The 12,865-nt window shown below is 36.9% G+C and overlaps 2 protein-coding genes across 3 annotated transcripts; one reads left to right on the plus strand and one right to left on the minus strand.

Moving 5' to 3' along the window:
- Positions 1-945: 945 nt before the first annotated feature.
- LOC103944376 (argininosuccinate lyase, chloroplastic) lies at positions 946-4,960 on the minus strand. 2 transcript variants are annotated; one of them, XM_009354821.3, is made up of 7 exons: positions 4,809-4,960; positions 3,857-4,105; positions 3,382-3,762; positions 2,955-3,103; positions 2,104-2,395; positions 1,668-1,832; positions 946-1,426 (listed from the first exon to the last, which is right to left on the minus strand). In XM_009354821.3, the coding sequence occupies exons 2-7, from the start codon at positions 4,058-4,060 to the stop codon at positions 1,169-1,171; spliced, it is 1,449 nt and encodes a 482-aa protein (XP_009353096.2). In that variant the 5' UTR covers positions 4,061-4,105; positions 4,809-4,960; the 3' UTR covers positions 946-1,168. The 2 variants fall into 2 exon arrangements, with proteins under 2 accessions (XP_009353096.2, XP_009353094.2); XM_009354819.3 differs by having other exon boundaries at positions 3,857-4,190.
- Positions 4,961-5,638: 678 nt separating this feature from the next.
- LOC103944375 (protein RRP6-like 2) lies at positions 5,639-12,456 on the plus strand. The gene is given in 15 exon segments (XM_009354818.3): positions 5,639-6,440; positions 6,652-6,807; positions 7,438-7,596; positions 7,673-7,756; positions 7,961-8,040; positions 8,163-8,213; positions 8,657-8,765; positions 9,209-9,291; positions 9,862-9,907; positions 10,226-10,313; positions 10,422-10,591; positions 10,893-11,177; positions 11,273-11,374; positions 11,705-12,122; positions 12,125-12,456. Coding segments are annotated over 15 exon segments (2,742 nt in total). The 5' UTR covers positions 5,639-5,744; the 3' UTR covers positions 12,340-12,456.
- Positions 12,457-12,865: the final 409 nt, after the last annotated feature.

Consider the following 12,865-nt stretch of genomic DNA (forward strand, 5'->3'; position numbering starts at 1 on the left):
CCCCAAGTAATTTTTTCACGAACCCGTAACACCGAATTATTATTTTACTCAAATTAAAACATGCTACACATATCAAGTCCTTTATTTATCTATTTATATTATAATATAAATAGTAATACTATGTTATGTTATGATGTTCCTTATAGAAGAAACTTGATATAAATTTAATTTTTTGAGCCAATGGTAGCAATAATTCAGTTTATTAAAATAATTCCTTAAATTTACTTATCAATAATTATATCTTCAATGATAAGATTTATTATAAAAATCAAATTTCTTCCTAATTATCTGCTTTAAACCTCATTTATAGATTTTATTTTTTATTTTTATAATCCACCTATATCACATGTTAATTGTATTTACTTACTTATATGACATATTCATTTTTATAATCAATTTGTTACAGATTAATTTGTTGCTCGTAGGTATGTTATGTTTTTATTTCTACCTTTTAGTTAGGCTTCATATCTCACGCATAGGTATAATATACATTCATATATTTGTTACTTGAGTTAGGGTGGAATGTTTTGCATATAGATTTATGTTAGTATATTAGTTTTTTTGTTATAAGATATTAATTAGATTTTTTTGGAGTTGGAAAATGCATAATATTAGAAGATTTTAATTGATTTGTAATATTTTTATTGAAGCAAAGAGCAAGAAGGATTTTCATCGAGTTATACGTGTTATTTGGTTATTCAACACTACGACATTTGATGTAAACATTTCTATCCATATCTAATAAGATTAGTCCATCGTTTGACAAAAAAAAAAAAAACAAATTTCATGGACTCATTTTAGAAGTACTTTTAAATAATTAAAAACGCTTTTAGAAAAACAATTTCATGATTTTGTTATGTGTTCTCTATTTTGTAAACTGCATTTTCTTTTGCCTTGCCAAATGCCATTTCAAAATGTAGAGAAGTGTTTTCAGACAAGGCAGTATCAAGGTAATCATTATTATTTTTTGGCTGTTAGATTCCTTAATCTTTTGGTTCATCGTTGGTCAATGAAAATTACTGAGAGAAGTTCGCATCTTTCATACTCGCTAACTCCAACTATTCAAGACTATTCGTTCCTCAGCGAAGCACTACTTCAAAGCGTCCGGTGAATGTGTTCCTAATCGATGTCAGCGATCCACGTTACATATCTCTAGCACCATAGATTGTCAGACCCCTTTGTTGATTTCAAGTTTTGTAACCCAATGATCAAGTTGACTGGCGACGCATGCTGACCCTGTGGAGCCATACGAGGAGAATTTCTTAACTGAATTCTCTACTCCAAGAAACTCATATACATCCTTGTCAAACACTGGATCAATACTTTTGAGCTCATCGACACTCAAATCCTGCAGCTGGCAACTTTTTGAGACGCACACGGCAACTGCCCTTCCGACTATGTCATGAGAAGTTCTGAAAGGTATTCCCTTTATAAAACAAGAAAAGCAACTTCAGTAGCAATTATTGACAAATGTTATGAATTACATGTGATCGTAAAACACGCAGATAAAATGGGCAGTTTAGAACATTGATCCAAGAATTTGAATAGTTACAAAGGATAGCTTCAGCATTACAACAGCATATCCAATCAAGAATGATGATTTCAAGTCCAAAAAGTTCTAAGCTTGTCTATAATTGGCAAAAAGAAAGTTAGTCAACAGAACTTGCCTTTTTCACGAGATAATCAGCAAGCGTTGTGGCATCAAGGTGACCAGCAGGTAAACTCTTTTGTATTCTCTCCCTGTTAAAGGTAATGTTCTGTGCAAACTCTGCAGATACTTCAAGCATCCCCAATATGGTCTTCACGCTGTCAAAGACAGGTTCCTTATCTTCCTGTCTCAAGGGGACAAGAAAGAACCCTTCACAATCATACTCAAAATAATGCAGGATTAGTTAAAAGACCAATGAATTTTACACACTGTAAGTGCAAGCAGAATAGATCCTTTTATGTAGCATTGTGTTTGTGTACAAGTAATATGCATGCAATATCCAACTAAGACCTTAGCTTCAGGCTCAAGAACGTAAAGAGTGAACAGACCCAACTAAACCCTTGCCTTTCCGTGCTGATTGAATGTGAATTCAAAAAGAAGAGAAAAGATTATACCTGCAAATCACGATTGTAAGCAAGGGGGAGTCCTTTGCACAATGTGAGAAGCGTAACCAGGTCTCCTACTACTCTAGCAGACTTTCCACGAACAAGTTCCATGGGATCTGGATTTTTCTTCTGAGGCATGATACTACTTCCAGTTGAAACCTTGTCACTTGGCGTGACAAATCCAAACTCCTCTGAAGCCCACAGTACCCACTCTTCACCAAGCCGGGAGAGATGAATGGCTGTGATGGCATTAGCAGAAAGAAACTCCATGACAAAATCTCGGTCTGACACTGCATCAATACTGTATTAAGAAAAGAAACTAATTATTATTTGACGAAAACAGATATAAAGAAGCATGGAATACTCAACCAACCAGAAGACAAGATTTAGACCCACCAGATGGCACCACGAAACACTGTCGCTCATTAAACTGAGCTTATTGGGGCATACCTAGTACTTGTATGGCATCACAGCAAAGGGTGATGAATATATAAGTTGAACAATTGCGTTTTCCAATATTAGATGAACATTATTAATCTTTAATGCAAGAAAAACAGGAAAACAATAATCAATCCTAAGTTAAAGGAAAAGATAACATATCAGCTGCTTCTTTCACAAATTTGTTCATCAGAATGAAAAGCGAAATTGAACCATACAACTATAATCATGTATGTTGCAAGGTCTCACAAGGAAAAGGGGAGAATGCCATAAAGTAAATGACTAGTTTATTAACCATTGGCCAGTTTACAACATCATTTGCAGAGTACCAATGAAACAAAAAGGCAACTTAGCTCTAGACTGCAGCACACTAGCAGAAGTCAACTTCAATCCCAACCAAAAAGTCAATCCAAGGGACGTACCTGTTCCTCATAGGAGCAGTAAAGTCTAAAGCATCAGAGGTCATAAACCGATCGATCGGAAGTCCAGTGCCGGCCAATGCACAAGCACCTAAGGGGCAGAAATTCAACCTCACTCTACAATCTAGTAAACGGCCAGCATCACGTTCAAGCTACATAACATGAAAAAGTGCCAAAATTAGTCTCTTCCGAAGGCCAAGGATATACTACAGCAAAGAAAAGTACTCCATAAGCAACCAACGTTTTCAATTTTAACATGGTAATAACAACTAATTGACAAATTTGTACACAAACCAACTATCAAGCCACTACAAATACTACAAACAATGTATGATTACATAGCAACTACCACAATACAAGGGCCACAAACCATATAAATATATGTTAATAATTAAAGAATTGCATTATGCAAAGCCATACAGATACAAACCTGCTCAACAAACGCCAAGAGCAAATGCTGAAGGAGAACAGGTTGAGCCCTTTGCAAATGCGTGTAACCAGGAACGATCACACCCTCGTTCTCCATTGCCAATTTGACGAGCGAAAATTGAAGATACTTAATCTTCACTCCAATTGCATCAATCGCGTCTCGGATCCACAATCGAAAATCTGTCAAAACCTGATCGTTTCGACTCCGAGCCGTGTGGAGCTTCTTAGCCGGTTCGCCGATCAAATCAGTCAGCGCTGCCTCAATGTTCATGTGCACATCTTCTCTGTCGGTCCTCCATTCAAACTCGCCACTTTCAATTAGCCTTTCTATCTCGCTCAGCCCCTTGTGGATGCTATCCCGGTCATTAACAGTAATCAATCCCTAAAACATAATAAAAATAAAGCTTCCCCTCAGACCAAACAGAACCCAGAAAAATAAAACTTAAAAAACCAAAAAATGAGAAAAGAGGAATGACCTGTTTGGCTAGCATGGAAGCGTGAGCCTTGCTGCCCATGATATCATGCTTGTAGAGGGCTTTGTCGAAGGAGATGGACTCAGTAAATCGTTCGACAGCATCAGTCACGCTCTCCTCGAAGCGGCCGCCCCAGAGCTTGGCCTCCTTGGACTTGGTTTCAGTGGATTGGGCCTGGGCAGCACATCGGACCTCCATCTTGGGCATCGGTATGTGAGATTGCAATGATGTCGTACGGAAGGGTCCAAGGTTCTTTGGGATCAAGTGGTCATGCGAGGGAGAGTAGAGTGAGAGTGAGGAGTTGAAAACAGCTAAGGACTCCATATTCGTGTACAATCTGTGGTGATAGATGAAGAATGAATGTATGGGGGGGTGACAAATTCAAACAAATATGGAGACCAACTTGTCCAGCCGTTATAAACAAAAGCCACCATAGATAAAACATAACCAAAAAACAAAAAATGCTAACAATCAGAGTACAATTTTTACAAATTTTCAGAAAAGGAAAACGAAGAACGAAAAACAGAACCTAACCTAACGTATTCAATAGTGCAAAGGGTAAGAGAATATGGTCATGGTCATCCCAAAAACTGGAGATGAATCCTTTCCAAACAAGATAAAAAAATGGCAGTCGAAATTGAGCAGGGGCGGATTCAGGTTCAAAAGATGGGTGGACTGAAATCCGAAAAGCTGCCGAGCTCAATTACAAGCCCAATTCAGAAATTAGAAATTAGACATTTATGTGAAATCATCCAAAGCTTTCATCTTTACTATTAACTGACCCTTTAAATCCCTAAAAGGTTAGGAATTATGCGAAATCAGAAATTGGGCAGTAATTAAAATCCTAAAATCCCTAAAAAAACTATCAACGATATCAGAAATCACAAACAATCATAAATGAGTTTACAAGAAAAAGGAAAAGAAGAAGACGAAGACAACGTGAAGAAGGACTTACAATTGCCGGAGGAAGGACAGAAGGAGGGTGGAGTTGGATGCTGGCGGCGCAGACAATAGGGAAGGAGCCGCTAGTTGCAGTGAGACTGGTGCTGCTCACTTCTTGCTTGCTTGGGTTTCTTTCGTATTTTGCGTTACTTTCTCTTTTACAAGATTACCGTATCATCTTTCATAATAAAAAATAAAAAATAAAAATTAGAATGTACGTTTACTCTTTATTTTGTCATTATCATTATAACTCAAAGTTTTCAAACCATTTTCATTAGTTTTCCTTCAAAAATATACATGTGAAGGTCTTTCGAATACTTCTTGAATGTTTGGTAAGAGTTTCTGTTATATTTTACAAAGTGTTTTATAAAATGTATGTTAGTCATATATCGATAGGTTAAGCAGATAACACTTGACAATTCTTTTCAATTTACCGTAGGATTTGACAAAATACCTCAATAAATAAATTGAAAATCTTTTCATGTTTTGCACTTTGTTTATATTTGAAAACTTTTACCAACAGTTACAATTATTATAATTTTTAAAAAATCTCATATTTGTATTCGTTAGATCAAATTTTAATGGTCCGAATTATTTGATCATTTGACTCAAACCTTTGGATACTGAGGAAATCCGGTCCCTAATTTTGCTTCCAACACTGCCAACAGGCATATTTATTTCTCCTTGTCCCAGTAAACGTCCTTTCCAATTTTGTGCGACAAAAATCTCATGCATTAATTATGTGGGCAAAACTGAAAATTTACTCGCACATTCTTCATCATCACGTGCATCATGCACGAATATCACGTGACATCCCGGTATTAGGTTGAGTTTTAACAAACAACGGCCAATGAACGAAACATCGGTGATCACCAGGGAGGCAAAATTAACTGTAAATGAAGCCCTAGCAAAACCCTAACCGATAAAATCCCCCATTTGCACAACCGCCATGAGCCAAGACGCCGTGACCGTGGACCAATCTCCGCCGCCGCAGACGAAGTCCGACGCCCTCCAAACCCTAACCAAGGGCGCTCTCTCCTCGTCGATTTCCAAGCTCTCCGGCTCCTCGCGATTCTTGCCTAACAGCAAGGACTTCTATTTCTACCGCAACTTCGACGAATTCAGAGTCCCGATCGAGCAAATCACCAAGGAATCGCAGACGATGCTTGGCTCGATTGGCTCGTCGGCGCCGGTTTGGAGGAAACCGGTGGCTTTCCCCGATGACTTGGACGACGCGTACGATTGGCTCGTTAATGTGAACGACGAGGCTCTGGAGAGGTTTGACTCGTCGGTGGACGAGTTCAAGATTGTGAGGAAGGAGGCGGAGGAGGCCAAGAGGCCGACGAGTGCGGCTATGGACACAGACGATGGGTTTCAATTGGTGTGTGGGAAGAAGAAGAAGGGGCCTACTGGGTCGGCAGCGGCCAGTGGGAACGATGATTCGAGTCAGGTACCCTCTGCTGTGAAGGTGGCTTCCAAGGACAAGAAAACTGTGGTAGCGACGAAGCCGAAAGTGCCGTTTCATATACCGAGCATTCGGAGGCCTCAGGAGGAGTTTAATATTTTGGTTAATAATGCAAACCAGCCGTTTGAGCATGTTTGGTTGCAGAGAAGTGAGGACGGTCAACAGTTTCTTCATCCCCTAGTAAGTCATTACTTGATCATGTTTTGTATTTTATGTATTGAATTCAGGGTGATTTTATGTTGGGTCTTGAAATTATTTAATTTTTGAGAATTTGTCTTACATTATTTTGGGATTGTGCTGTTAAACGACGAGTATGTATTTAGAGAAAAAAGTATGCTTGAGTTAGTTGAGTATGTATTTTTTCTAATTAGTGTGTTGTTAATGAATAAAGGAGAAGCTTTCTGTTCTGGATTTTGTTGACAACAACATTGGGGATGCTGAGTCTGTAAAACCGGCTTCATTAGAGTCCACGCCATTCAAGCTTGTGGAGGAGGTCAAGGATCTGAAAGAGCTCGCAGCTAAGCTCCGTGCTGTTAATGAATTTGCGGTAAAATTTGACTGCAATAATCCTTTTTTTTTTTTTTTTTCTTTTGTGAAAGCTGATCTCCATTTCGCAGTCAACTCCATGATGGTTAAAGTTATTTGCTTCAGCAGAATTTTGTTGTACTTGCAGTCACTATGACTAGGCAGATTTGATGTTGCTATCCTGTCATCCATTTTATTTAGTGTAGAATTCATGGTTGTATTCATAGGAACTTATAGCATTATAGAATATATTCCTAGACTCACAAACAGTTACTTGCGATAAAATAGCACAACCTGAACATGGTATTAATTGATGTCAAATTGGTGTCTACGCAAGAGTTGTTCACCTTAGCATCTGTTATTGGCAATGGATTTGTATAAACATTTGTGTAATGTTTGTTATGTGAGCATATATTTCCATCGGGGTTTTTTTCTTCTTCCAGTTGTTCTGCTTCTTTTAACCTTTTCCATTTCATCTGCAACATTGCTACCTATGTGTACCCTATATTTGAGTTCTTCAAAAGGTTTATTCATTCATAGCTTCATGGAATTGCTAAGTTGGCATTTCATTATTATGATTATTTCATTTTACTTAACTTTGCATTTTGGCATTCGTTCCCCTGTATTTTAACTTTTATCTTTTGCTGTCTAGGTCGATTTGGAACACAATCAATATCGATCTTTTCAAGGATTGACTTGCTTGATGCAAATTTCAACTAGAACCGAAGATTTTATTGTAGATACTCTGAAGCTTAGAATTCATGTTGGGCCATATCTTAGGGAAGTTTTCAAAGACCCTGCCAAGAGAAAGGTATGTTTCATGCCCATTTGCATTTTCTACCTTGGTAGCATATAATTTTTTCTGACAATATTTTACAATTCATCAGGTGATGCATGGAGCAGATCGTGATATCATGTGGCTTCAACGTGATTTTGGCATTTATATCTGCAATTTGTTTGATACTGGCCAGGTGATGTACTTTGATTCTTTGAAGCAACTGAACGAATGGATTTTCTTGTCTTGCAAAGGAATTTTTAGTATCTTTTCCTTTATCTGGAAAAGAGTATCATTATTTTTACTTTTGTTCTTACGATTTTAGCTTTTCTACTTGAAATATACTTTTTCTTTATAATGTGTTGCTAACCAAAGATGACCAATTTGTTTTAATCCTTAGGCTTCGAGGGTGTTGAAATTGGAGAGAAATAGTTTGGAGTATCTTCTACAGAACTTATGTGGTGTTACTGCCAACAAAGAGTAAGATGTTGCTATTACTTTGATGGCTTTAATCTTCTAAATGCTCCTAAATAACTTTCTCTCTTTATATTTGATAGATTCATGTGTTGCTTCTTTGATTTTAACTACTGTTTCTCCTGCAGATACCAGAATGCAGACTGGAGATTACGCCCTCTGCCTGAGGAGATGATCAGGTAAAAATGTGAATTGTATAAGTTTAAGTGGGCAACTCAGCTAGTATTCGTTCTGTTGATAATATCTTATAAGTCTCAAACTGGTCAATCCTAATCTTATAATCGACACAACTGTTAAATTTCCTTCTTATCTGTTATAGAGTTATTTGACACTTGATTGTTTAGGATCATCTAGTGCGGCGATTTCTTGTAATTCGAAAATTAGTTTTAGGATTAAGATTACCTCCAAATTGAAACTTGGAGTAAACAATGCATTAAGGGCAGTCTTCATGCATCATAAATTTATTTTGCTTTCTTGGTCACATGATTATTGTCGCCTTTTGGGTGTTTATATTAATAGATTTGTTAGATGTTGCATTCTCATGTCCATTCCTTTTAGAGTGTTTTTTTTTTTTTTTTTTTTAAATTCCATGGTTATCTAAAGAAGTTTATTTTCTTGACAGATATGCCAGAGAAGATACACACTATTTGTTGCATATGTATGATTTAATGAGAACACAGTTATGTCTGATGCCCAAGGAATCAGAAAACTCTGACACTCCTTTAGTGGAGGTATAGTATGAATGATGATCATGTGCTCTTCTCTGTTTTGAATATGTTCTTTTTGGCTCTTGCATTATTTACAATTTTAACACTTTTATATATTGTTACCCTTTGTACAGAACTGCTAGTTTTGCCTATATGAGACTGTTTTTCATTATTGAATTTGCATATTTGCGTTGGCCCCTAGCCATGTTTCTTGGCGTTTAGGATTTCGAAGTTTTATTTGTTTTTAAATTACCAAGACGAATTTTGTAGCACTTCTGGATTATTTATTTCGATATTCTTTTGTTTATAGCATCTGCAAATTATGTCTTGATGGTAAATTAGTTGATACATCTTAGGAAATGGTTCTTCCAATTATCTTGTCTTCCATATTATTTTCCATTTACTATAATTTGGCAATTTTATTCAGGTTTTATTTATTTATTTATTTTATTTTTTTTTCCTGACAGGTTTACAAACGCAGTTATGATCTATGCATGCATCTATATGAGAAAGAGCTTTTGACAGAAAATTCTTATCTCCACATATACGGGTATGCTTTTATTTTTTGTGGCCGGCAAATTTTCTATTTTTGGTATTTGGGTAATTCTTTCTGGTCTTGGCCATGACCCCTCTTCAATCCCCCCAATCCTCAATTTCCCTAGTGCATGCTTTTGTTTTGTTGACCAAAATTTCGTTCAAAGATTTTTAATATTATTACACGCAATTTTTAGGTTGTTCATATGCCTTGTACATTGTTAATGTTAGACTAGTTTTTCCCTCAGAGAGCACACAGCTTTTCTGAATTTCATTGTTTAAGCCCACCACAACTCTGTACCAAATATCCGTCATCAAAACAAGGGTTTACCTGCGTTAAGCTCCATTAGAAGTTTCATATAAGTTGGTAGGGATTGTGTAAAATCTTGTGTCGTCAATTAAATTGGTGAGATGATCTTGTTGGATTATACAATTAATTGAGGAAATATGAATATATGATAATGGGAGGGAGTCCAGTTCCTTTTTCCTTTCTATAACTATGTCCATGAATAGGAATTCTGTATGCATTACCTTTGTTTATATTTTATAATGACTTCAATTTATATTATTTTCTATTTCGATGTAGGTTGCAAGGTGCTGGTTTCAATTCTCAGCAGCTTGCCATTGTTTCCGTAAGATGCCTCCTTATTTCTTTTACACATTGTTCAAATTTTAAAGTTGGCTAATCTTCATTTGAATTGTAGTATATCTTATATATTTTCCCAATATGATTCTCATTGTGCAATACTTCTGAACTATGTTTATAATGAGTTTTTACATAAGAGGACTAGTTAAATATTAAATTATTTGGCACAGTCATAAGTTGATAATCTGTTTCTTATGGAGTAATGTAATATATACTTATGTTACACGAGGAACTCAATTGATTAATGCGCAATTTTAAAGGTTATACACCACTCATACCAGATTCATTTGTTAAATGGTTTCAGGGTCTTTGTGAGTGGAGGGATGTTGTTGCCCGTGCAGAGGATGAAAGTACTGGCTATATATTACCAAACAAAACTCTTCTTGAAATTGGTATGACTTGTATACAGTTCCTTGTTCTTCAAGATCACTATTAATTCTTTTCTCTTTTTACACAGCAGACTTTCGACTTATTTACTTTTACTTTTTCGTCTGTAAAAGCTAAACAGATGCCTGTCACCACTAGCAAGTTAAAGCGATTGGTGAAATCAAAGCACCCATACATTGAGCGTAATCTTGGTTCAGTTGTTAGTATCATTAGAAATTCTATGCAAAATGCTGCTTTTTTTGAGCCTGCTGTCGAACATCTGAAGGTGGCACGTGCAGGAATGGTAAGCCCTATGTTTAGTTGTTTGGTGATCATGAAGACTGGGCATTCATGTTTGCCTTTCTATATTAGGCTTTCATTCAGGTTACCTATGGAATGTTACGAACAAAAATCTATCAATTTCATGTATCGGGTTGGGTGCCATTTAACTATGCTATCATGATAAAATCACTGTCCATTTCACCCCTTTCATTTTCAAACTTATTAATTTTGACTGTAGTCCATTCTTCAGATGTTTGGCGATGACTTTTTTTTCTTTTTTCTTTTTTCACTTTTATCTATAGTTAACAGTACACTTTTTGCAGGCATCTGAAGAGAATATATTGGTCAATGATGGATCTGAAGCCTTGTTACCTGATCAGTCTGTCAGCAATTCGACTAATGGTGATTTATCTGTAGTTTCACCCCCGTCTCAGCAGCATAGAATGGAGTATAAGGGGATTGCATTTGGTGCCTCTGAACTTGTAAGAAATGGACAAGGAAACTCTCCTGAAACTGGCAGTCCCATTTCGGTGAATCTTAGGCAGAACAGTGTTCCGGGACAAAGCAGAGAAGCAAGGAGCAATGCCTGTTTATTAGATTCAGCAAAGGTTGACATCCATTTGCTTCTTTTGGATGTTTTATCTTGTTATATTTCTTGCTCGTAGAGCTCTAGTCTTAAAATAGTTGTCTATTTCTGTTGTAGGTTACTGGAGTGAGTGTTCAGGTGCAAAAGAAGCCCAGCCGTGCCTTTAGTTCACTGTTGGGTAGTGCAGTTCCAAAAAGGAAGGTCGATGTCGATAAAAAGGTTAGTAAGAACACTGCTGTAAATTATATGCCTGAAATGGAATAGGCCCATCTTTGTCTTGTATTACTTGCAATCGCAGCTAGGCCTAAATCTTGCATGTTACAAGTCTAGTCAAATAGAAATATTACAACCACAAATGTCTTGTTATATAGATTGTTCACCTTCTACATTAAGCATTTAAGTGATCAGTGGCCGTCCTTTTTTACGTTGTCAACTGAATCATATAATGGTGGTGGTTTCTTTTTGATATTGAAACGGCTAGATTTCCATGGAATCTTCTTTGGTAACTCGGTACACTATTAACTCTTGTGCTCTTAACTTTCTTTCTAGGGCAAGGAAGATAATAAGTTGGAACAAATTAGATCTTCAGTGAACTTCCCATTCCACTCATTTTCGGGCGGGAGTGAGAAATCCAAACCAACCTTGGAAGCACGAGATAAAAGTTCAGAAACTCCCCATTCTGAAGGGCCGCTTACTGCATCACCCTCTGGTTCTGGTTTAGGTGACATCATAACATTGGAAAATGATTCAGATGGAGGTGAACCGGTAGATGGTTCCTCAGAAACCAGAAATGAGCCAGAGGAGAATGATTCGGTACCATCTGCTTTGGGGAGGGATGGGGAAGACGAACCCGTGTCTCTCTCTGATTTGTCATCGAGCTTCCAAAAATGCTTTCAGTCGCTTAACCAAAACAGGAAGACAAGAGAAGTGGAGAAGTCCCAGGAATCTGGTGGTTTGCAGGTGAAGCCTTCGACTATGAGGCAGCAAAGAGTCAGGTCATATTCGGAGCTAAGCCGGTCAGAGAGGCTGGAGCTGCGGAAGGTGTGAAGAGCTTAAACTCAGCGGGAAAGAAAAAATCTTTAGCTGGTCTAGTTTCAAACGATGACGGGTCAAAAGAACTAGGACAGGGTAGACGACGCCAAGCTTTTCCAGCAACTGGAAATAGAAGTGCGACATTTCGTTAAGTTTCCGGCATAGATTTGTTCTGTATTATTGTAGGAATGACAGAATTTTTCAAGTAGTCGAAAGAAATGCAACAAAATTGAAAGTTAAGAAAGAGAAGTAAATTGAAAGTTATGCAATTGATCGTAATTAAAAAATGTGAACCCCGTCAATTTCAAGTTAATACCTTTTTCTAAATTTCTAATCAAATTGTCAAATTATTCTAGTTAATGGATTTTGTTGCTTGAATTGAAAGCTAGAAAGTCCTATTGCATTTTTGGCTTTTTGGACCAGTCAAATTTCCTCAATTTGCGGCGAGATTCTCTTATGTCACTATTTTATCACGCGGCAGTCTTTTAATAAAATTATATTTTATTAGGCGGCAGTCTTTCAATAAAAAGTCATTGTACTTTCTGAACAAATAAAAAGTATTTATTGGATGATGACGCTCTTAAAATTGAATATTAGAATGTGCATCCTCTAGTTGCTCTCTTAATGGATTTGTTGCTTGAGTACGGGAGAGAATGTGTATCCTAGTTAATGGATTTG

This window comes from the organism of the source record quoted next, unplaced genomic scaffold (genome assembly GCF_019419815.1).
Source record: "Pyrus x bretschneideri cultivar Hongxiangsu unplaced genomic scaffold, Pyrus_bretschneideri_v1 Contig9, whole genome shotgun sequence".
In the NCBI taxonomy this organism is placed as follows: domain Eukaryota; kingdom Viridiplantae; phylum Streptophyta; class Magnoliopsida; order Rosales; family Rosaceae; genus Pyrus; species Pyrus x bretschneideri.

Bases quoted from the DNA above. Each gene is read 5' to 3' on its own strand.
- LOC103944376 (XM_009354819.3), bottom strand. From the start codon at position 4,177: ATGGAGTCCTTAGCTGTTTTCAACTCCTCACTCTCACTCTACTCTCCC. The intron at 3,104-3,381 runs GTTTGTATCTGT...CATGTTATGTAG, and splicing joins TCTTGGCGTTTGTTGAGCAG to CTTGAACGTGATGCTGGCCG. The intron at 2,396-2,954 runs GTACGTCCCTTG...TTCTTAATACAG, and splicing joins ACTGCTCCTATGAGGAACAG to TATTGATGCAGTGTCAGACC.